The 25044-nt window shown below is 41.2% G+C and overlaps 1 protein-coding gene across 1 annotated transcript in view; it reads left to right on the top strand.

Moving 5' to 3' along the window:
- The window catches only part of LOC141131675 (hydroxymethylglutaryl-CoA lyase, mitochondrial-like), a 36382-nt gene extending 12351 nt beyond the window's left edge, over positions 1–24031 (top strand). Inside the window, exons 4-9 of the mRNA XM_073619220.1 lie at positions 5396–5491; positions 9899–10047; positions 11839–11902; positions 12008–12196; positions 16428–16553; positions 20606–24031. Of these exons, the coding sequence (XP_073475321.1) occupies positions 5396–5491; positions 9899–10047; positions 11839–11902; positions 12008–12196; positions 16428–16553; positions 20606–20707 (726 nt within the window). The 3' untranslated portion in view covers positions 20708–24031. The remainder of the gene's footprint in view (positions 1–5395; positions 5492–9898; positions 10048–11838; positions 11903–12007; positions 12197–16427; positions 16554–20605) is intronic.
- Positions 24032–25044: the final 1013 nt, after the last annotated feature.

Here is a 25044-nt window from a genome sequence, read left to right as displayed (position 1 = left end):
TCAGACCTCCTCCCCCTGTCTCCCTGTGACGCTCGTTGCAGTCTCTGTCAGCGGTGCGACGGACAGCATAAAGATGACATTATCTCTCACTGCCTGCCTCGCATTACCGTTGTTCCGTCCCTGCAGCAGGGCCACGAAGGCTGCTCTTGACAGAGTTGCAGCCCCGGGCAAACAGAGAGATAGTTTCATCATCTGTCACTGCCTGCCCGCATGTGGAAGTTTACCCGCTCGCAGGCCACTGGGGAAAGGCTGCCAGAAGGCTGGCAAGTGACATGCTGCATCTGGTGGCAGGTGACGGTGATGTACAGAATATCAGTACCTTATATTGGCCTGAAAGGTGGCCGAAAAATCGGTATTGGCCCCAAAAAACTATATCCGTCGACCCATAGTCCTAAGGGGGTGAGTGATCCTTGTGTACTGTGCTTGCCAGCTCTGTAGTGGGGAGATGAGATGTAATATGCCATTTGGTCCACATATGTCTTGATTCGACATATGGCGATGTAAATGATCCAGATTGCCCAGTTCTTCGGAGTGTGGCTTCACGTATGTTATCCCTTAAAGGGGAAGTGCTGATTTAACAACATATTTATAAAAGGGTCCTATTGTGGAGGTGAACAGCTGAGAGTGTCACAAGGTGAAAGGGTTGCACCCAACAAGATTGAAGGGTGAATTTTGAGCGCTTTTTCCATTCACTTCAGAATGGGATTTTATCACCAATGAACTTTAAATATAGCTTGATCTGTGTCACACTTTGTCACTTTTTGCACTTTAAACAAGTCTATATATTATATTGCGATTTATGGAAGTGAAATATGCATGTTTATCATTCATTTCTGTAGTACAATTTTCATAAATTGATTAGGTAGTACAAATTCTGTATTTGATCTGAGATTTTTTTTTTATTATCACAATATTTGTATGTAGCAAGGTTCCAGGTCTCCTTTGGTCTAATGAGAACCTTCAGGGCCAGAGATAGCTGACATCCTTCTGTATGTAGTGGGTTGTGAGGCATAGTGGGCGCAAAGATGGTGAAAGTTATTGGGCACCAGACACTTCTTGGATGTAAAAGAGGTTTTATTTCTCTTAACTGTCCTTTTTGTATTTTTGAGGGGAAAGAGGGTTAGGGCCAGGACAGCTTTAGATAGTTGCAAACTCAATTAGCAGACTCCGAGACTTTAATAGGAGAACCGCCGTGCAGGGAAAGGTCTCCAGCAAGAAGCCACATCTGCACATGCAGGAATGCTGTCTCCTATGGCAATAGTCTTTAACAGTTCCTAAAACAAAGTGTAACAGTTCTTTCAGCTTCACTACAACTTCTCCTTGTAGTTCTTCCATACACTGAGCTCCCGGTCTCTCACCAGACCCCCGATCCACTGCCACTGAATCACTTGAGCTCCTCCAATCTTCTCGGTGTTATCTTCCTCAAGCGTCACCCCCCTTCTCTGTTGGGTCCCTAGCTTGGCACTCTAGATACCTCTCAAGCTTCACCCACGCTGGCCCGCTCGGTCCCTAGGTTGACGCACAAAGCTGCTTTGCAAGTGTCACCTCCACTGGCTGGGTCCCTGGCTTGATTCCCACTGAAGTTTCCGATTCTTCACCATCCCTGTCTGGTGAAAATACCGCTTTAGTACTTGCCTCAGTTACTCACTGTGGTCCCTGGTAATAAGGCGGATAGTCCCTTACTGTCGACACCTTTCCCTCTACCTTCGACCATGACAGGTTCTCCGGCCGGCAGAACTGTCACTTTTGGTTGGACTGCAAGCCGCAGTCCAAACCCTGCACTGCTCTCTTGCTTCTGGTTAGGCCCTCGGACTGCCTAGCAGCCAGATGTGTCCGGGATAGGCCCAATCTCCGGCCTAGCAGCCCAGGCAATATGTGTGTATGTATGTATATATAATTATATCTCTGCTTAAATTGATTGCGCTATATGAGTACATGTAATAAATACATTATGATGCTGATGATTAAGGAAATATTAGTGGCACTTTAGCATATAATTCTGGTGCTTTGGAGGAAATTAGTGTTGTTGTGCTCATAGTAGGGTATATTAATTTGGTACCAAGTTATGTTTTTATGATACTGATGCTGAGGGACAGTATTGTAGTGCTGGTGGTGGGATATATTATTACATTGCTGGGGAAAATTATTATTGTGCAGAGATCTTATATGGCTGGAGGACATTATTATGGTACTAGCGTTGGAGGATACAGTATTCTGGTTGGGTATGGGTAGAGATGGGGGCAAACTCCGAATCCGCGTCTATGGGACTCGAACTTGAAAAATCAAAAGTCCCCATTTTGAAGGCTTATATGCAAGTTATTGGCCATAAAAAGGGTATAGGGGCCCGGGTACTGCCCTGGGGGACATGTACCAATGGAAAAAAACTTTTAAAAACATAATTTTTAAAGAAGCAGTGATTTTAATGATGCTTAAAGTGAAAAAATAAAAATGAAAAATTCCTTTAACCGCTTCAGCCCCGGAAGATTTTACCCCCTTCCTGACCAGAACGTTTTTTGCGATTCGGCACTGCGTCGCTTTAACTGACGATTGCGCGGTCGTGCGACGTGGCTCCCAAACAAAATTGACGTCCTTTTTTTCCCACAAATAGAGCTTTCTTTTGGTGGTATTTGATCGCCTCTGCGATTTTTATTTTTTGCGCTATAAACAAAATAAGAGCAACAATTTTTTAAAAAACGCATTATTTTTTACATTTTGCTATAATAAATATCCCCCAAAAATATATAAAAAAACATTTTTTTCCTCAGTTTAGGCCGATCGTATTCTTCTACATATTTTTGGTAAAAAAAAAATCGCACTAAGTGTTTATTGATTGGTTTGCGCAAAAGTTATAGCGTTTACTAAATAGGGGAAAGTTTTATGGCTTTTTTATAAATTTTTTTTTTTTTTTTACTAGTAATGGCGGCGATCGGCGATTTTTATTGTGACTGCGACGTTATGGCGGACATGTCGGACATTTTTGACACATTTTTGAGACCATTGTCATTTATACAGCGATCAGTGCGATTAAAAATGCACTGATTACTGTGTAAATGACACTGGCAGTGAAGGGGTTAACCACTAGGGGGTGGGGAGGGGTTAAGTATGTCCTAGGGGAGTGATTACTAACTGTAGGGGGATGGGCTAGCAGTGTCATTACTCTGATCACTGCTCCCGATGACAGGGAGCTGTGATCAGTGACACTTGTCAATAGGCAGAACGGGGAGATGCTGTTTACATCAGCATCTCCCCGTTCGTCCTCTCCGTGAGGCGATCGCGGGTATGCCCGCGGCGATCGAGTCCGCGGGACCCACGACCCGACTCACGGAGCTCCCGGGCGGCACGCACGCAATGGCATGGCGGGGAATTCAAATGGATGTACCTGTAAGTCCATTGGCCCACCCGTGCCATTCTGCCGACGTACATCTGCGTGCACCAGTCGGGAACCGGTTAAATATAGTGCCGGGGGGGGGTCCCCTTAGTCTGCCTGTAAAGTGGTGCATCTGTACTGTGTATAGAACCTGCTGCAGCAAAATTGACACTTCTAAAGAAAAAAGAAAATTACATTTATATTGCCGGCAACACAATACCATTGCCGGCAATAGAAAAATGTGAAAAGAAACGGTGTGGGGGTCCCCCCAAAATCCATACCAGACCCTTAACTGAGCATGGAGCCCGGCAGGTCAGAAACGGGGGGGGGTGTGAAACGAGCAAGCGCCCCCAATACCAGGCCACATGCCCTCAACATGGGGAGGGGGGATGCTTTGGGGTGGGGGAAGGTTCTGGGGACAAGGGCCTCTTCCCCACAACCCTGGGCTGTGGTTGTGGGGGACTGTGGTCAGGGGGCTTACCGAAACCGGGAAGCCCCCTTTAACAAGAGGACCCCCAGATCCCGGCTCCCCCCTATGTGAGTGAATATGTGGTACACCATCCCGGGTGACCCCACCCCTTACCTAAATAAGGAATTGTCAAAAACTGTGTTTTTTTTTGTTTCTTTTTGACACTTTTTTAGTGGATAGGTAGGGGTACTGTGTATCCCATACTCATTTACATGGGGGGAGGGGGGGCGGGATCTGTGGGCCCCCTTGTTAAAGGGGGCTTTCAGATTCTGATAATCCCCCTGCCTCCAGACCACCACAGCCCAGAGTTGTTGGGAAGAGGTTGTCCAGCAACATGGGGACAGCACCCCCCCTCCCCCCCCATGTTGAGGGAATGTGGCCTGGTATGGTTCAGGCATTCTCGGATAAGGGTCTGGCATGGATTTTGTGTGGGGTTTCCCTTAAAATCCACACCAGACCCCAAGGGCTTGCCTGGTATGGATTGGGGGGGGGGGACCCCAATGCTGTTTTTTTATTTTTTCACTTTTTTATATATTCCTGCCATTTTTTTTATTTATTTATATAATTTTTTTTTTTTTGCTTGGGTTTTTTTTTTTATTCAGCTGTCAGCGGGGAAGCCCATCGTCACCTTAACAACCAGCTTTTACTGTGCCCTGAGTGGGCAAAGCTTTGTCCATTCAGGGCTTAGAATGCACTGTGCAGTGCGCAAGTTTGGGTGTTCGCTGAACGGGCAAACAGGCGATGCTCGGGCCGAGCTCTTGCTTGGCCCGAACCGTTCGCCCAACACTAGTTATGGGCAATAATTGTATAATGCTGTTTGTAGTGTGTAATATTATCGTTCTGGCTGTGTGTATATTATGTATTAAATTGGGTGTTTAATGCTGGAGGAGGCTGTGCTTGCTGTGATCTCATTCTGAAAATGCTAGTTGCCAGGCTGTGATGTTGCACCTCTTGTTTCAATACTGAGAGACTTTCTCTGACTTTCCTGATGTGTATATTTCAGAAATAGGTCAGTAATGGCAGTCAGTAACCGCTCTATCAAAACAGATTTACTTTAGTTTAAAATTAAAATAGAAAGCCATTCATGGCCTCAGTGCAACAATACATGCCTATAGTGTAGAATCTAATAGATTTAGCAGCTGGATCTGGAATCAGTGATCTGGAAGGAGGGGAGATCCTTAGTGACTAGAGACTCCAAGACAGCTGTGCAGATTCTGTTCTTCTTTTAATGAGAATGCCTTCTTCACTGTCTAGCTAACAGGCTCTGTACATGGCCTAGCGGTGCATCAGTGGTGGCCAAGGATCTGGCTATGTAGTCTGGATGTAGTACCTGGATCAAGATTCTTGTTGAGCAGGATTACCAATCCTCCAATAGGCAAGACAGTATTAATACATATGTTTTACCTGTGTGATTAGCAGTTGACCTGGTATTCAGCTTTAAGTATCTCAGCCCTTCAAATTGCCGATAATAATTAAGACATATTTTGAACACGTAAGTGCTATTTACAAGTCATAATTGTACTTGGAATTTTAAAAGAATGTTTTTTCATTTTGATTAGATGTCAGATCATGTAAACGTTATGCATGGAATAAAGAAGTATCCCAATGTCAGCTATCCTGTCCTAACGCCAAACCTCACTGGATTCCAAGCAGCGGTAAGTTCTTTTTTTTGTGTACACTAATAAGATAGACATATATGTATATTGTATATCAGTCATTTTTTCACTATATCACTAATGTTTTGGACCAGGGTGGTGCTGTGGACATGATCAGTAAAGCATTTCATACAGTTCCACATAATGAACCCATAAAGAGGTTTTACGCACCAGGACTTAACCCTTGGGTGGTTGAGTGGATATGCAATTGTCTAAAGCAGGGGTCTCCAAACTATGGCCCTCCAGTTATTCAGGAACTACAATTCCCATCATGCCTAGTTATGTCTGTGAATGTCAGAATTTTACAATTCCTTGTGGGATGTGCAGTTCCACAACAGCTGGAGGACTGTAGTTTGGAGATCCCTGGCCTAAAGGATAGATGTCAGAGTGTGGTTGTAAAAAGGGTTCATTTGGAACAGAGACCCATCTTCACAAAGCTCTGTACTTGGTCCTGTTCTATTTAATCTATATGTAATGTAATGTATATGTATGTATAACTAAAGGTTTGTTGGGTAAGGGGTATGTCTTTTTGCTGATGACACAAAAGTGTGTAATAAGGTTGATGGTCCCAGAAGTGTCCTGTAACATGGATTATGATTTGGCATTGCTGGAAGATTGGCCAAAGCAGTAGAAACTGCAGTTCAGTGTTTCTATATGTAAAATAATGCACTTATGGAAAAATAATCCCTTTAGAGAGTACAACATTGGTGGTACAGTATTGGCCAGCACTACAGAGGAGAAAGATTTGGATGTACAGTGCCTTAAAGTATTCATACCCCTTAAAATTTTCCACAATTTGTCATATTACAACCTAAAACGTCAATGCATTTTAATGTGATTTTATGCCCTAGACCAACAAATAAATATCTGTGCGGCGTGCGATTGTATTCGGCCCACTTTTCTCTGATACCCCTAACTAAAATCTAGTGGAACCAATTGCCTTCAGAAGTCACCTTTTTAGTAAATAGTGTCCACCTGTGTGTAATTTAATCTCAGTATAAATACAGCTGTTCCGTGAAGCCCTCAGAGGTTTGTTTAGAGAACCTTAGTGAACAAACCGCATCATCATGAAGACCAAGGAACACACCAAACAGGTCAGGTATAAAGTTGTGAAGAAGTTTAAAGCAGGGTTAAGTTATAAAAAAATGTCCCAAGCTTTGAACATCTCACGGAGCACTGTCCAACCCATCATCTGAAAATGGAAAGAGTGTGGCACAACTGAAAACCTACCAAGACATGGCTGTCCACCTAAACTCACAGGCCAGGCAAGGAGAGCATTTATCAGAGAAGCAGCAAAAAGGCCCATGGTAACTCTGGAGGAGCTGCAGAGATCCACAGCTCAGGTGAGAGAATCTGTCCACAGGACAACTATTAGTTGTGCACTCCACAAATCTGGCCTTTATGGAAGAGTGGCAAAAAGAAAGCCATTGTTGAAAGAAAGCCATCAGAAGTCCCGTTTGCAGTTTGCGAGAAGCCATGTGGGAGACACAGCAAACATGTGGAAGAAGGTGCTCTGGTCAGATGAGACCAAAATTGAAACTTTTGGTCTAAAAGAAAAACGCTATGTGTGGCGAAAAACTAACCCTGCACATCACCCTGAACACACCATCCCCACCGTGAAACATGATGGTGGCAGCATCATGTTGTGTGGTTGCTTTTCTTCAGCAGGGACATAGAAGCTGGTCAGAGTTGATGGGAAGATCAAGGGAGCCAAATACAGGGCAGTCTAAGAAGAAATCCTGTTAGTCCGCAAAACACTTTGAGACTGTGGCAGAGGTTCACCTTCCAGCAGGATAACAACCCTAAATATACAGCCAGATCTACAATAGAATGGTTTAGATCAAAGCATATTCATGTGTTGGAATGATCCAGTCAAAGTCCAGACCTAAATCCGATTGAGAATCTGTGGCAAGACTTGAACATTGCTGTGCACAGACGCCCTCTATCTAATCTGACAGAGCTTGAGCTATTTTGCAAAGAAGAATGGGCGAAAATGTCACTCTCTAGATGTGCAAAGCTGGTAGAGACATCCTCAAAAAGACTTGCAGCTGTAATTGCAGCGAAAGGTGGTTCGACAAAGTATTGACATGGGGGGCTGAATAAAAATGCATGGCACATTTTTCATATATTTGTAAAAAAATTTTGTAAACATTTATCATTTTCCTTCAACTTCACAATTATGTTCCATGTTGTGTTGGTCTATCACATAAAATCCCAATAAAATACATTTACATTTTTGTTTGGAACATGACAAAATGTGGAAAATTTCAAGGGGTATGAATTAGAGGTCGACCGATATGGGTTTTTCTCTGGCCGATGCCAAAGCCGATATTTAGAAATCGCGGTGGCCGATGGCCGATATATGATGCCGATTTTTTTGGGCCGATATATTAGGCTGATTTCTTTTTTTTTTTTTTCCCTTCATCGCATAAAATCTAACAGTTAGACCCCTTTCACACTGGGGCGTTTTTCAGGCGCTTTTGAGCTAAAAATAGCGCCTGTAAAACGGCTCCCCTGCAGTCTATGTGAAAGCTCGAGTGCTTTCACACTGAGGCGATGCGCTGGCAGGATGTTAAAAAAAAGTCCTGCAAGCGGCATCTTTGGAGCGGTGTATACCGCTCCTCCACCACTCCTGCCCATTGAAATGAATGCGCACCGCTTCCGAAGCGCCTGAAAAGCGTTTCGGCAGCAGCGCTTCAGGGGCGCATTTAACCCCTTCTTCGGCCGCTAGCTGGGTTATAAGCGCCCCGCTAGCAGCCGAATAGCGCCGCTAAAATGACGGTAAGTCGCCGCTAAAACTAACAGCGTTTTACCGTCAACGCATGCCCGCTCCAGTGTGAAAGCAGCCTTAAGTAATAAGTGATACAGAAAATTTTTTATATTTAAACATTTATTAAACAAAACAAACCTCCAATCAGTTCACTTCTATGTATAATTTAGATTAAAAAAAAAATAACTATCTTAAATATTAAATACACAAAAACAGGTAATCAAAACTTTTGGACGAAAAAAAATGGGCTAACTTTACTGCTTTTTTTTTTTTTTTTTTATTTCATTAGTGTATTTTTAAAAAAAAAATTGCGTTTGAAAGACCGCTGCGCAAATACCGTGTGACATAAAATATTGCAACAACCGCTATTTTATTCCCTAGGGTGTCTGCTAGAAAAAATATATATAATGTTTGGGGGTTCTAAGTCATTTTCTAGCAGAAAATACAGGATTTTTACTAGTAAGCAACAAGTGTCAGAAAAGATTTAGTCTTTAAATGGTTAAACTGAGAACTTCTCCACGGAGTTCAGTCTATTGATAAAAAGAACCTGAAAGAGATACAATGTATCTTCTTATCAGACTTGGCAGGCTGCCCAGAGGAGGAGAGAAGAAAACTTCAGAAAACTTGCAATTGACTTCTATTACAGAAGTCATTTGCAAGTCCCGCTGAAGGTATAATTGGCTTTTTTTATCAGCACAATCGGCTAATGCCGATTAAGTAAAAAAAGCCAAATATCGGCCGATATATCAGTCGACCTCTAATATGAATACTTTTTCAAGGCACTTGAAAGGCACTTCCTCCAGCTGGGGTCACCAGCTGGAGGAAGGAGGTCCTGTTTCTCCTATATAGATCTTTAGTGGGACTTCATTTAGAATACTGCCCAGTTCGGGAGACCTCACTTACATAAAGAGTCCATTGACAGGTAACAAAAATGGTGAAGGGTCTGAGGGATAAAACATATCAGGAGGTACTTCAGGAACGTAATATGTACAGTTTGGAGAAAAGAAGGGAAATGGGAGATCTGATTGTCTCCCCTTTGTGTCCCATTAAATTTTAATTGTAATGTGTGGGCGGGAAATTTGAAGCCAAGCAGCTGGCAGATCAATTGTGAAAGGTGCCAATGCCTGAGCCTCCATCCTTGGGTGATTGAGCTCACCATCCACTGTCTGTGACTGAACTCTTCCCCCTCCCCTTCCTTTTCTCTCCTACTTCCGAGCAATTGAGTACACTAAGGTAAGGGGGACTCTGATGTAAGTGGGGCTTTGGGAACCCTAATTTAAGGGGGAATGCTGGGAACTCTGTAAGTGGGGGCCCTGGTGAGCAGAAACCCCCTTACATCAGAGTTACCCTTTACACCAGAGTCCACAGTGATCCCCCTTTAAAAAAAAAAGTGTTCAGGTTTAGCATGAAGAAAAGGTGGCAACCCTAGTTCAGTGTGGCATGTCAGACCACAGGAGCAGTATTATCAGGGTGGACAGGGCATTTGGTCAGGTTTGGAAACTTGTCCTGGCCTCACCTCTCACCTCCATCAGCTTGCCCTTGTACTTACAACTGCCCTTTTTTGTGATTGTAATGCAGTCATGAAGTGTGCTGTATGTTAAATTACCGAGCATAATTCAGAATCATTCTATTGTCAGGTTGAATGTGGTGCCAAAGAAGTGGCCATATTTGGAGCAGCTTCTGAACTTTTTAGTAAAAAGAATATTAACTGCACCATAGAAGAAAGCCTGCAGAGATTCAAAGCCGTTACTGATGCAGCAAAAGAAGCCAAGATACCTGTGCGAGGGTAAGGACCTTTCTTTATATGAAGAAAGCATTGTCACCTTTTTATGAAAAAAGCAATGTTATCTGATTCTAGTACGTTCAATGACCGTGTTCAACACATCTGTTTGTAAATTGAGATTTCATTCAGCTACTATTGATATATTCTGCAGCTCACTTCCTAGGAAAACAGAATTTCGGGAATTAAAAAAAAAAAACCATACATGCTCACCTATGTGGATGCAACATTGGTCTGATGCTGCAGATGTCCCCTGCCGCCTCTACATCAAGAACTGAGTGATCAAACACAGCTGATCAATTCTCGGTCTTCAGTGAGCAGAGAGCCAGAAAATGTCAGTTACTGGCTCTCTGCTCTGCCCCTCCAGTGCTCACTGGAGCGCCAGGCTGTGCAGGGGGTGGAAGTGGCTGGCTCAGGCTCTCAGCATCGTGCTGAGAGCCTGAGCCAGCTGCCGGTCAGAGATCTGGGTGGAGACTGGACCGGCTGAATATGTCTTGGCCTAAGGCCTCATTTACAATTGCAGTTGGGGGTCAGAAAAAACACAGTTAAGCCATGATTTTACCACTCCCCCTTAAACTGCAAAGGCAGTAGATGTGGGTTTACACATTGCAAAAGCTAAAATGAACCCCCCTTTCGCATTCATGAACAAGGTCGTAACCACCCTACAACCATGTGCATTGCGGTGGTGTGGGTTACAGCAGGCAGTGAAGAGACAACATAATGTCAACTTCCCACCAGTCAAACGCTCTCTGAAGAGCGATCCAGCGTAGATCACACTTTAGAGAACACCACAAGTGTAAATGAGGATTTAATTGGCTGAGAATGACAACTAGGTCAGCATGTAAAGCCAGCGTTGTTGTTTTTTTAAGATCCCTCTTTGTATGTTGTCTTTGACAACAAGAGGGTATTTTAGAGGTACACCAAATGGAAATTTTGAAACCAAAACTCCAGGATGCACTTGCCTGAAACTGAAAATTACAGTTTTAAAAAATAGTTATCTTTTTTTATAAATAATTGTATTGTATTCGACTTTTTATTGAGCCGTTCCTGCTCTGGAAGGTTTCCCCCCCCCCCTTCTGACCAGGCCATTTTTTGCAATATGGCACTGCATTACTTTAACTGAAAATTGCATGGTCTTGCGATGCTTTACCTAAATCAAATATTTTTATTTTACTCCCACAAATAGAGCTTTCTTTTGGTGGTATTTGATCACCCCTGCGGTTTTTATTTTTTGAGCTGTAAACAAAAAAAGACCGACAATTTTGAAAAAAAAAAACAATATTTTTTACTTTTTGCTACAAAACATATCCAATAAAAAAAATGTAAAAAATAACATTTCTTCATCAATTTTAGGCCAGTGTGTATTTTACTACATATTTTTGGTAAAAAAAAATCATAAGTGTATATTGATTGGTTTGCACAAAAGATTTATAGTGTCCACAATCTATGGGACATATTTATGAATTTTTTTTTTCTACTAGTAATGGCGGCGATCAGCGACATATAGTGGGATTGTGATATTGCGGCGGACAAATCGGACACCCAACTGACACTTTTGACACTTTTTTTGGGGACCAGTGACACTAATACAGTCAGTTTTTAATGTCAATTAATATTGATTGGACCCTAGGCAAACATATTCCTGCCCCCCCCCCCCCCAATTACACAGGACTCCTTCCCCCATACTACCCAAATCACTGACATAAAGTATATATGTTTTTCTTACTACTCTCTTTATTAAATTATAAAACCAATCTCCTTGGGTTTTCTGACATTTTGTATCTGGTGACTTTGCAGGTATGTGTCTTGTGTTCTTGGCTGCCCATACGAAGGGAAAATATCACCAAGTAAAGTGGCAGAGGTAAAATAATATATGATCTATTTTCTAAAACTACACTGGTCTTCTCACCTTCTCCACAGATATAAATGAAAGCTTTATTCTTTTTTTTTTTTTTTTTTCCTTTAGGTGGCACACAAGATGTTCTCTATGGGTTGCTATGAGATTTCCTTAGGGGACACGATTGGTGTGGGGACACCAGGAAGTATGAGAGACATGTTGACTGCTGTTCTAGATGTTATTCCATCTAAAGCCTTAGCTGTTCACTGTCATGACACATACGGACAGGCTCTGGCCAATATTCTTGTAGCTCTGCAGGTAACACTATGCCTTTTACCTATCTCTCACATCTGTAGTGTTTAAACATTCTCTTTTTAAAAGGTAAAACCTTCACCATTCCCTCTGGATACTGATTCTGAATTGGAGGGTCTGGTTCATTATAATCACTTGGTGCTATCTGTTTTTTTTAATGAGAAAAGCTGCAGGGCTTGCATCCCTAGGCATTCGCACCAAAATGCTTTGTGGAAATGGCGTGTTTCCTGCACTGCAGGTGAATTATGCGCTGCCCTGGGAGACGCATGTGGGTGCCAATGAATTGTTAATGAACCCTTAAATGCATCTCACAAACGCAGCACATTTGCAGCCACCAAATCGCTTGGTACAGCAGTAGTGCATGCAGTACTTTTTCAGTGTTCCGGTGTGTTTTGCAGCCCCAGTGTGAACTGGCGTTTAGGGCATATTTAACCCTTTGGTGAGTGCCTCACCAAAACTGAAATTATTATAGGGGATGCCAAAATTTGTACTTGTATCTTAGTGTCGCTGGAAAAATCAGTGGACCAATCACACAAGCAGGAAATTACGTCCTTTGAGGGCGTTCTGTACACCAACAGCTGGTCAACGCAAGTGTATGTCATATTTTATATTTTTTTTCCCACAAAAGTAGAGTTACCGATTAAGTTAAAATTTATGTGGCTTAAATACATTTTTTTGAGTATTGAATTATGTATGCAGATGGACATTAGATTTCATGGTCCTGATTTGCTGTTTTCAGACAGATTTAGCTACAATTTTGATGTCTGTGGGCTTTACTGGCAAAGACTCATCAAGGGGAATAGTGATCATACATATTGAATGACTTGTTTGATTGCTTTTGTCTTCCCCCTAATAAGCTGATGCTGGAGCTCTCTGCTGAGTGACACTCCTTGCCATCTCATAGGCCTGAACAAAGATGGTCCATTCGCTTTTAGAAGATCACAGACTGGCACAGATGCCTGCACATCATATTGTCCTCTAGTGTCTCTTACCAGACTGACTAAATAACAATTGCTGTATAGGGGGTGCATTGTTTTCAGTTTATCCCATGACTGGTAGACTTACACTGAGAGGGATGTATCAGGCACCACTATCGGCTCTTTGTTTTCCTTATATTTATACAGTGCCAATATACGGTATTATACAACACTTTACAGGCTGTATAAAAGCATGCATATTAATCCCTTTATACCAAAGGAGCTTGCAATGCCCCAATCACACTCACATCCACTAGAACCAGTCTTGGAGGAGGTATAAAAATACTTCCTAACAGTTTATCACTTCTGCAAAAATAAGTTTGATGCCTCACCAGGCAACCATATAATATCAGCTATGAAACCCAGTATGTTTGTTATATTTGGATTATATTACCAAAGGGTGGCCATAAACAGCTCTGCCCACCCCAGCCAAAACCCAATATGACACTTAGGTGAGGCTAGAGCCACGTAGGGCTATTCTAGGAGGCAATAATGAGCTCTTCCAACCATTGACCAATCACGTGTCTCTTTAGTTTCTTGGGTAAGTAGCATGATGTACAGCGGCAGGTATTTGCACTACAAATGATGCCCTACATCTATTTGGGGTTTATTTGCTGTCTGTGCCCCCTTAGGGAGATTCACCCTCTCTGTTTGTCCTGTTTACCATTCTCATTGAAAGTTAAAGAAAATCCCACATTTTGGGATGTCACTGGAACAGGAATAGAGAGAACATTTACTTTTGGGGACACTAGATCTGGTGATAACCTATTATTCCTTCACTTTGGAGGGCTTTCTCTTGACTTCCAATTTTGGCTACGGGATAGGAAGTGAAGAGAAATCGAGGTGTAATAACCCTTACTTACTCTATCCAGAATGGAAAAAAAGTTTGCCCTAAGCTCTGTTGCAAGTGTGGGTTAAATTATACGTGCAGTAATTCCCTATGTGTTTAGAGTTGTTCATTTGTTAGGACATGAGGTCTACAGTAACCAAATCACAAAAATTGTAACATGTGTAAGATTAGTTGAGTTGAAAAATGTGTCATAAGCTTTAAAGTGGAATTAAACCCATTATTGTATGTTTTTCAGCCAAGAAAGCTGTCATCTTAGCCTCTGTTTGAGCTTCAACTGCCGTTGTGCTGCTCATGTGATCAGTTATGATACCAGACATTTGATAGTTTTACAGTTTGGTTGAGAGCCCAACCAATGTGACAGTTACATTCCTGGTACCTGCTGGGAATGTAACTTTTTTTTGAAACTGTTAAAGTGTAAATCCAATGTCATCCTTTCTAAACTACTGCCATAGGGGTTATCTATAAGGATATACATGCCTCCTGCATGTATCTTTACTTGTCAAATGTCTCCCCTCTGTCTGTTATGAGATCCGAAAAACTGCAGATTCTGTGGGTGGGTCTGTTGTCTGGAGCTCGGTGGGTGGAGTCATGATGTCAGTAGATTCCCCGCCCACCTCTACACTCCCCTTGTCAATATGCATTTTCTCCTGTGTATTTCTAACTGAACTTCTGCTATGATCTCTAACATCCAGTGAAAAGACAGGAAAGTAACCACATGACTTCAGCATGCCAAATCATGCTGAGGTATGGAATAGCCAATCCTTGCAGAGGTGCTGAAGAAAGGAGTGGGGGTGGGAATTAAAAAAATAATGCATGTCTTAGGCTAGTGCACAAGATATGTAAATCACCTGTCACTCACAGCAAGGGGGAGGATTTGACAAAGTTTTTCTTTGTTTGTCAAGTTTTATCTCACTGAACAATAAAAGAGGATTGCTCAGAGCTGGATTAACTCTTGTGGTAAGACTGGGCTCAAATTATAGGAAATGTTATACTCTACAGCAGTGGTTCTCAACTCCAGTCCTCGGGACCCACCAACAGGCCAGATTTTAAGTATTACCTTGGGGAGTTGCAGACTAGAATACTGCAATCACTGAGCAGCAAATGATATCACCTGTGATGTATTTCAGCTATCTTGCAAACCTGGCCTGTTGGTGGGTCCTGAGGACTGGAGTTGAGAACCACTGCTCTACAGTATGACATAAAAAAAAAAAAACATTTCGGGTTTACATCCACTTTAAAGCAGAGTTCCGCCTGTATAAAAAAAAAATAAAAGTCAGCAGCTACAAATAGTGTAGCTGCTGACTTTTAATATAAGGACCAGGTCCTGTCCAGGCACCCCAAGCCGATTTGTCCATTGGCTTCAGGTGCAGGCACCGGGATCTTCACTAAGGGAAACAGGAAGTGAAGCCTTGTGGCTTCACAGGCTGTTTACTACTGCGCATTTGCAAGTTGTGCTGTGCCTTATGAATGTCCCACTGTCTTCTGGGACCTGTGTCACTCCTAGAAGACAGCGGGGGGGGGGGGGGAGAGGAGGGACCAGAAATTTCATAGATCGCCGCAATCGTTGTGCAGCGATCTTACCCGGAGGTGGGAACAGGTACCTGTTTTTTACAGGTATCCCCCCCCCCCCTAAAAAAAAAAGTGTCAAATGTGGCAGTGGAGGGAGGGAGGGTGCGAACAAGCAGAGCTTCCACTTTTGGGTGGACCCCTGATTTAAATCAATGGGTTTAGTTCCACTTTAGGCAGATTGGAACAAAGCTTTAAATATCTATACATCCATCAGATTGTACAGGAGATTTATATGTGCTGTGTAGTCTTATAATGTTTTACATACCATTGTTTTCAAATTGTACACTTTTATGTGACAACTGTGTATAAAAAATATCTTGCAGTTCCAACAATTTTTAAAAGACAATTGGATTGTAAAATGCGATGTATGTGGTCAACATAAGTTCTCTTAAGGGTTGTTAGATATGATGTACAGATTTTTTTTTTCTAATTATTCAGTTGAATATACAATATGGCATTTCAGAACATAAAATTATGGAATCGTAATACTGTGCTGCTGAATAACATTTAGTTTAGCTTCTGGCATAATAGCTAGATACACAGATGGTGTAGCTTCCCACACACATACAAAGAATATATTTCTTCATTACTTAAGGCCATAAGAAGAGCTCTGATCAGAACATTTTGCTAGGATTATAGACCAGGTTCTTTTTTTTCACATTCCTTTCATCACTATGAAAGGATAGATTCTATAAAGCAGTCCAGATCTGTTTTTATTTGTTTAAGGGAAAAAACTATACATTTAATTTTGAACGACCAGTCCTGCATTCCATTATACTTCTGATGTTTCATTCTGCTGTGCGGTTCTGGTTATCTGACACTTTTGCTCTCTGTGTGACAGATGGGAATACATGTGGTGGATTCCTCGATTGCCGGCTTGGGAGGATGTCCTTATGCAAAAGGAGCTTCGGGAAATGTGGCCACAGAAGATGTGGTTTACATGCTTCAGGGCCTTGGCATTCACACGGTTTGTATAAATAACCTTTATTTTGACGACCCTGTCATAATGAGCCACCATGCCACCACTTATATTGTCTCTAAAATGAAACCGTCCTTCACTAAGAACGCTAGTCCAGACGGTATTCATGAATAGATGTGCTGATATAACCTGTTCACATGTGTATGTTCTCTTGGATTCAAATGAACTGCTTGGCAGATAAAGTACCATCCATCCTGGACTTTCACCTACACACTGGTTTGTTGGTGGGACTTAAGTCCAACCATGGTAGAGACGGGGCCAAATGGCTAGGATGCCATGGCTCTTAGAAGTGTACTGAGTATGATGCCCTGCTTTGCCTTCACTTCTATAAAAGTAATGCCCAGGGGTTTGGCACAAGTTAAGGTGGTGGTGCCAGGTGTGGCTAATCCCAAGCAGAACTTGACTAGAGCTACAGTACTTCTATAGGTCTGAGTCTTATTAGTTCAAAAAACAATCATTTATTCGAACTTCAATTACAAAAATAAAAAAAAGTCATATGAAAATTAGAAGGCCATTTATTCTTACCTGTCCTGCTACCAGTGCCATCAATTTTCACTATACCAGATGAATAATCTTAGGCCTCTCACTATGACCTTTACGGATGCGATGGTGAGTGGATGGAACCACAGCACTCCAAAGTGGACAAAGGCATATATGGCAAAAGGAAGAGTCAGATGTAAAAGTTTCTTGATGCAAAAGTATCTTTTGAATACAGCAAAGGTTGGCAGCATAAGAAACTAGATAGGTGTGCAGGGCTGGTGCAAAGAGTTTTGTCTACACAGGCAAAGGTGCATTTTGCAAACTGTCCCCTCTTCTAGTACAAATTCATATCTATGTATCTGTACCGGTTCTGGCACGACCTTCCCAAGATTTGAACAAATTCCTGGTGTCCCGTGAATCCAGGCTGAGTTTTAAAGGCCAGTGCCGGAACACGTGTTCGGGTGCCGTTATCCTATCATGGCACCCCAAATGCGATGTCATTCTGCCGCGATTGTCACACAACAGGATCACAGCAAAATGCGCCTTTTAAAATCACGTGAAGCTTGACACCTGAAAAGCAGCAGGAGCTTCTTTGCAGGTGACAAATGCGCATAGGGCATGTTTCTGGTTGTGTTAGGACACTACCATTGTGTCAGTATGGTACTGACTGTCTCTCCGTGGACATTTTTGGCTTTGGTGATTGTGTCTCTTTGGACATTTCTGGATGTGTCAGTACTGTACTGATTGTGTTTGTGTGCACATGTACTAGATTCTTCTATTTATGTGTGTATTTAGGGGGCTGGGTCGTTATCCTCCCCCCTTATTGGCTAACAGTTCTGCATCTCTCCTTGTTCCTCTTCTTTTATTATAACTGATCCCAATCAGTACAAACATTTATCACCAATGTTACTCCACATTCATTCAATTATCCAATATAGGAACACAGCTTTAACTCATGATTTAGTGCCCTTCGCATGAGGGATCGAACATTCAAATATCCAAACACTTCAACGCCTCAGAACGTTCTTTATGGATATACAATGATACCATCTGTACACTGTACACCTAATATCTTGTACTGGTTGTAGTATTTACTGTAGATCACCTAACCACATATATATTGATTTTATACTGCTTCATTTTATCTAAATTCTAAACATTACTAGCAATTTCTATATAATGTATCTATAGGTCAACATTTTTTTAAATCAAATTTGTTGTTAAAAAAAATGTACGTGTGTGTTTTTCCTATAATAAAATGTATTATTAATGGTAATGTTTGGGAGTGCCTGTTTGTTTGTCTTATTCCAACATGCTGTAATTTCAAATGTATTTTCAGAACAAATAATTTTCAGTAGCTGTAGTGGGCCAACACAAAAACCAACCAAAACGATTTCCCTAACTACAGAAAACTGAAATCTTAACAATTGCTGTGGATCATTGCATATATGATTTTATCTGTTTGTATGGCATTCAGGAACATGACTGGATTTTGGAAAGATCCATATAAAATACAGTCCATGTTCATACCTATATTTAAACGTTACCTCAATCTGCCTTTATATGAGTCTCCCATGATGCCCAGTCAGGCTCTGTTATTCTTTTGTGTTTTGTAATTTAGTATATAGCTAATAAAGTGTTTGTTATTTACAATCTCCTAGTGTGCTTACCATGTGTTCCTGAATGTGTTAACACTGTTGCAATCTTAATATGTTGCTACATTCCAATATAAAATAAACTAAAAAAATGTAATGGCTCTCTTTTACAAATAAAGTGCTAATGCAAAAAACTCTTATCAACCGCCAAATGATTTTGCAATGATCATGTATCTAAAAAAAAAAAAAAAAAACGCTGTAGAAGATTGCTCCCTTAACAGGGAAGGCAATTCAGGCTGGTGTATAATCCAACCAGCAACAAAAGTTTGGATCGGTTTGTCTGTAAACTATGTTTAGGGAATGTGATAGCGCTGCTGCAAACTACAAACAATGATAATGCCAATAACGTTATTTTTATTATCATTATCATCGTTTGTAGTTTGCAGCAGCGCTATCACTTTCCCGATACATATTATCCATTGTTTTGTGATAACATCCAGGTGATAGCAGCAGCTATATTGCATTTGCATATCAGTAGTACAGTGATACCTCGGTTCACGAACTTAATTAGTGAAGCGTTTCGGGTTGCGAACCAAGGCAAATTTTCCCATAGGGTTCAATGTAAATCCGGTTAATCCGTTCTGAACTTTTTTTTTTTTGCTTTTTGAACCACAAAAATATGAAACAAAGTACAGTATGAAGAGAGAAAACACTAACCGGGCGGGAGGCAGTTATTGTTTGGAGGGAGATCTCCTTCAGGGGTTTCCTCGCTTTTTTGTCTCTTAGCTGCAGTACACTCTCAGTACTCTTCTCTGTGACCGCGATCCACCTATAGGCTCGTGTTCGTGAACCGAAGCAGAGTTTGCGTACCGAAGCAAATTTTTATGAACTTTTCTGCTCGCGAACAGAAGCGTTTGTGAACCGAGGTATCACTGTATATTGTGTGTTTATTTCATTCACTTACCACTAGGTGGCAGCGCACAACTGCCACTTATTTATTGTCTGTATGGTGCATCAAAAGGCCTCTGCAGAGGATTACTCCTTGACAGGGAAGGTGCTTCAGGCTGGTTTATATTCTGACCAGCAAAAAGAGTCAGTGAGTTATTTTAGCATGCAAATGGTGGTAGATAACATACAGAGGTGTAATAAAATAGAATCAGATTAAAGATAAAAGTAAAAAAAAAAACTTTTGATAACACTGATGATCACTGTTACTTTGAACAATAATTGGAGACTTTCTTGCATATAATTAATTTATTTTAAAGATCGCACGGAACATTGTTTCTTTTGTTTGCACGGGAGCACGCTATCATTGCACTACATATTTTTTTTTTTTATACATTTTTTTTTTCCTTTATTTACATTTTTGGTTGCAACATCATTGGGTGATTGATAAGAGTTTTTTTGCATTAGCACTTTGACACTTTATTTGTAGAAGAGAGCTATTTAATTTTTTTAGTTTATTTTAGATTGGAATTTAGCAACATATTAAGATTGCAACAGTGTTAACACATTCAGCAACACATTAGGAGATTTAAATAACAAGGCTTCAATAGCTATATAGTAATTACAAACCAAGAAAGAATAACAAGCTTTCTTTTCTCACACCGCTGTTACCCCATGAATATATTTTGAAAATTTGAGTTTTTCTCATTTTTATACAGCAGCAGTGATAACATCATATATATCATCGCGTGTATCATCCAGGCGCAGTTCACATTTGCCTCCAGTCAGGCTCAACCAACACATGAAGAGACCGAGGAAATGCTTTTTCTGCTTGCAGTAGACTGATTATATTTTCTCAACCTAGGCAATGCCCTCTGATTCAAGCTCTGTGAGCACTTTCTAATGATAAATGGTCCTGGTTTTTAGACAAATGATACTTTTGTTTTATATTTTGATGTAACATAAATGTATTCATGTAAATATACTAATTGATCTATTTTTATTGATGTTTCTTTTTAGGGCATTGACTTGAGGAAGCTGACAGAGGCTGGATCATATATATGCACTGCTCTAGGAAGGAGAAGTAATTCAAAAGTAGCTCAAGCGACATGCAAACTATGACCAGCAAAACCAATACAGTATGCACTCTGTATACAGTAATGCCTCCAGTAAGCTAAATGACTTGGGGCTCTGGATCACACTATCCTGGTGTATGAAAGATCTGCTTTCCAGCATATGACTTGGTAGATTATGCATCCTTGCCAAGCAATTCTAACTTGACTGCTAGAAAAGAACTTGTCTAAGAAAGCAGGCCAGTGCAGGAATAGCAGCATATTAAAATTAAATCTATAAAAATCTGTACTAAAAAAAATGTGTAGACTCCAATGTTAACTTTCTTCTAAAAAATGTTAGATGTTGGATGTCGCTGTTGGCACTTTCTGATCAACTAACCTGGAATAAATATGCAATAACGCTTTCATCTGCCTATTTGTTACAAGACAGTATCCGAGAAATTGGTCAGGCTATTGGATCGGCAGGAAGCCAGATAACTAGAAATTTCAGATAAAGATATCAGCAATGGCAGCCAACATGTGTTTTTTTTTTTGTTTTTGTTTTTTTCTTCGCGCAGGTTTCCTTTAAATTTATTTTTACTTTTCATGAAAAAGTGGGATACACCTTTTAGCTATATTCTGCAGCTCCTTATGATTTTATCCAATTCATTTTACTAAGTGTTCCCTATATTAGTGACCAGTAGAATGGAACAGATATCGTCTTTCTTTGGGAAGAATGCCAGCATTATTACAGAAAGCTATCTTCTATTGCATTTTTTACATTCCACCCAGAAAAAAAAGTCAGGCGAGTTAAATGTTTCAAAATCCATGATGTGCTGGTAGATATTTGGGGTTGAAATACTGTAGAAGAAATCACTCTGCAGAAAATGGCTTTTAACTTGTGAAAGCAAAGTTTAACATTAAATAAATAATTGTCTTGTTCTGTTAATCATTAATTATTTTATAAATGCAAGACCTTTCGTCAACTTTACAGGCACTTCCACTCTGCAATACAAACAAGAGGCCATTGCCCCCCCACCTATAACTGGTCTTTACAGCAAGGAGCACTGGAAGGGGAATGTATGTCAAACAAATACAAAAAAAGCTACAGGCCCCGTTAAGGCCGGTTGGTAAGTTTGAGCTTGGATATCTCTTTGCATTTGTTTGACATGCGTCACCCTTCCAGTGCTCCTTGCTGCAAAGACCAGTTATAGGTGGGGGCAGTGGCCACTTGTTCATATTTTTGATTATATTGGTCAGGCAACGCACTGACATCCTTGCTGCCATAGTGCTGGTGTTCAGTGTGCCCCTGTACCCTTAAGGAGGGATGGGCTCCTTCCAGGCTCACCTGCCCTCTGCCTATTCAATAAAATGCATGTGCTTCCATTGTGGAGCCTCAGAAGTTAGAGTTAGGACTACAGAAAATGAGGTGCCTTGACGGGGCCTGTAGCTTACGCATGTATTTGTAAATCCCCCTTAATGCATATTAGACAGGTCATATCAGTTGGTCGCTGGCTGGTTAGTAAGTTTGAGCTTGGAAATCCCTTTGTATTTATTTGACTTCCCATCTGCCGCCAGAATAAAATCAAGCCAGACTGCTCAGCCATTCACATCAAGCCTTGTATTTTATCAATAAATACAATTCCTCTGGCCTGTTTCTCCACCTCAGCCAGTCAGAGGAAGCCTTACATTCATTGATAAAATACATCGCTTCCTGACAGTAAATGAGTATATGTCAGGCTCTGGTGTTAAAGCCTTCCCATGATGCATGTGTGAGGCCCTGGCTACATCACCAGTGCCTTACTCGGCTAGGAAGAAAAAAACAGTAATTGTAAGTAAAAGCAAAAAATATTTGTTTAATTATTGAATGTAAGATGATTTCATATCAGCAGGTGATTTTTGTGATTTTTATTGAAAGGGGGAAAGGTTGATTTAACGTTTAACTGTCTTCCTGTTACACATTAGCTTTTGACACTCAGCAAAGCAAACCACTAAACACACTATTGTATTATACAAAAGTAAATTGATATTTGTCTTCAGCCCATCTCTGGGGGGAATGAAACATGTTATTGCGGTACAGCAACCTGGGTACTCCCATGTGAAAGCGGTCTTCTCACACATTCTTTTGTCAGCAGCAGATACATATAGCTATCAGGTCTCTGCGGACAGAGCCGCTGCACCTAATTTTGACATATGTACAGGTGCATGTTCAAGGCTGTGCACTCTATGCCAACATGAGAACAGGGGTGCCGCAATAGACATGAATGTCATTGCTTGCACAGGAATGCCTGGAACACCTGTGCATCCCCATGGGGGTAAATACGACCCTTACTCAGGTGTACACTGTAGTACACTCCACGTGAGCGAAGCCTTAAGCCTCATACACACGATCGGATTTTCGGCAGGGAATTATGTGATGACAGACTGTTTGCCTAAAAATCAGACAATTGTTGTCCAACGTTCTGCCAACAAATGTTGGATGGCAGGCTAGTAAAACAAGTCCGTCACACAAAAGTCCAAAGTACAAACACGCATGCTCGGAATCAGTGCTCACCAAACACGATATTAGCAGAAGGTGCCCAAAGGGTGGTGCTTAAGAGCTGAAATTTCACGTAGTACGTCACTACGTTCGTGTTTGTTGGCTGACAATTGTGTTCCATTAGTATGCAAGACGAGTTCCTGGCACATGCCCTTCGGACAAAAGTCTGACGCTCTGTTGGCCAACAATCCGATCGTGTGTACCAGGCTTAAAGCACAACAATTGTGCAGCACTGCAAAGTAGTAAGCAGAGCCTGCATATCTAATGAACAGATACAGTTGTCCCCATGTACATTTATAAATACAAATTATACACAGAAATAGCTTTTAAGACATCAATGAATTCTGATTATATCAAGATGATCCTTTTTTTTCATGTTTGTCTAAAAAAAAAAAAAATCTAAATGTTATACAGCATGTCCATTTAAAATGCATATACCTGCCACACACACATACAGAAACATTTTTATTTGAAAACTAAGTTGCAGGCACATGCTTTTGTAAATTACTGCAGATGGTAACATTTGTGCAGACATATGGCAATTGGCTGACTGATGGGCAGATTAGGAAAGGATGATGAAACTAAACAAGTGCCAGTAGCTGAGCAAAGATGAAAATAAAATACAGAGAATATTCTTCAATTCTTCTGTTTCCTTTTTAGTGATTACAAGGAAATTGGACATCCTAATCTGATGGCGTATGATTTCATTTTAAAACATTAAAAATAAAAAAAAAGGTTACTGTACCTTTTGAAACCCCATTGTAACAGTCTAGTCTGTTTATGATTTTGAACATTGTGGAACATGCTGTTTTGTATATTTGCAATTGTTTCAATAAAGTTCCTTTTGAAAACAAATCTAAACTTATTCTGAAAAGACCCAAAAATGAATATGCCCTTTCCAGCTGGATCCAAAACTCAAGTAGGCTTTGGCTTTGTGGTCTTCCCTTAATGCTTTAAAACGCCTTAAATTGTACGGATGTTTCAATACAACACAGAACCGGTGCAGATTAGACAGATGGACATCATATTAATTAGGTCACTCAATATCAGAATTTATAATATCTCACAAATTTTACTTGAGGAATATTTACTTTTCTAACACATTTGCCCTTATTTTCTACTTGGCAAGTCACTCCTTGAATGCATGGCTTGGAGGACCGGAGGTATTTTTTTTTTTTTTACCATTGAACATACTGTATACTTAGGCTGGCCATAGATGGATCTTTTTTTTTTTTTTTTCATTTAGCCAGTGGGCGGAACAAAAAAAAATGATCAAATTTCTCAATCCACACAATCAAGGAGAATAAAGGAATCCTCCCGCTTAAACATTGTATTCAGAATACACAGTAAGTCAGTCAGCCAATGATGAGAGAAGAGGGCGAAGTGGAATGGACATCGGGAGCTGTGGCTCAGCTCGGGTGCCCCCATAGCAAGCTGCTTGCTGTGGGGGCACTCAACAGGAGGGAGGGGCCAGGAGCACCAAAGAGGGACCCGAGAAGTATAAGATCTGGGCTGCTCTGTGCAAAACCACTACACAGAGCAGATAGGTATAACATGTTGGTTATTTTTAACTAAAAAAAAATGAGACTTTACAATCACTTTAAGCCTAGTGCACACGGACCAAATGTCGGGCGACATCGGCCAGTTCAATAAAAACTGGCTGACATTTAGCCCGTGTGTATGGCAGCCTGTCAGACAGAAGCCAGCTGAGCATGCTGGAAAACCAGCAGCTGACCGTCTCCCGATCAGCGCTCTCAGCCAATGGTTGATAGTGCTGATCAGAGTATTCTGGCAGGGGGGCAGTCCCCCTGTCAGAGCACAATAGCTCAGCGGGGGAGGTCGCTGTACTGACATCGGGTTGTCAGTAC

This window comes from Aquarana catesbeiana, linkage group LG03 (assembly GCF_042186555.1).
Source record: "Aquarana catesbeiana isolate 2022-GZ linkage group LG03, ASM4218655v1, whole genome shotgun sequence".
Classification (NCBI taxonomy): Eukaryota; Metazoa; Chordata; class Amphibia; order Anura; family Ranidae; genus Aquarana; species Aquarana catesbeiana.
The sequence above is the reverse complement of the archived record's forward strand: the minus strand, read 5'-3'. Positions and strand labels throughout refer to the sequence as shown.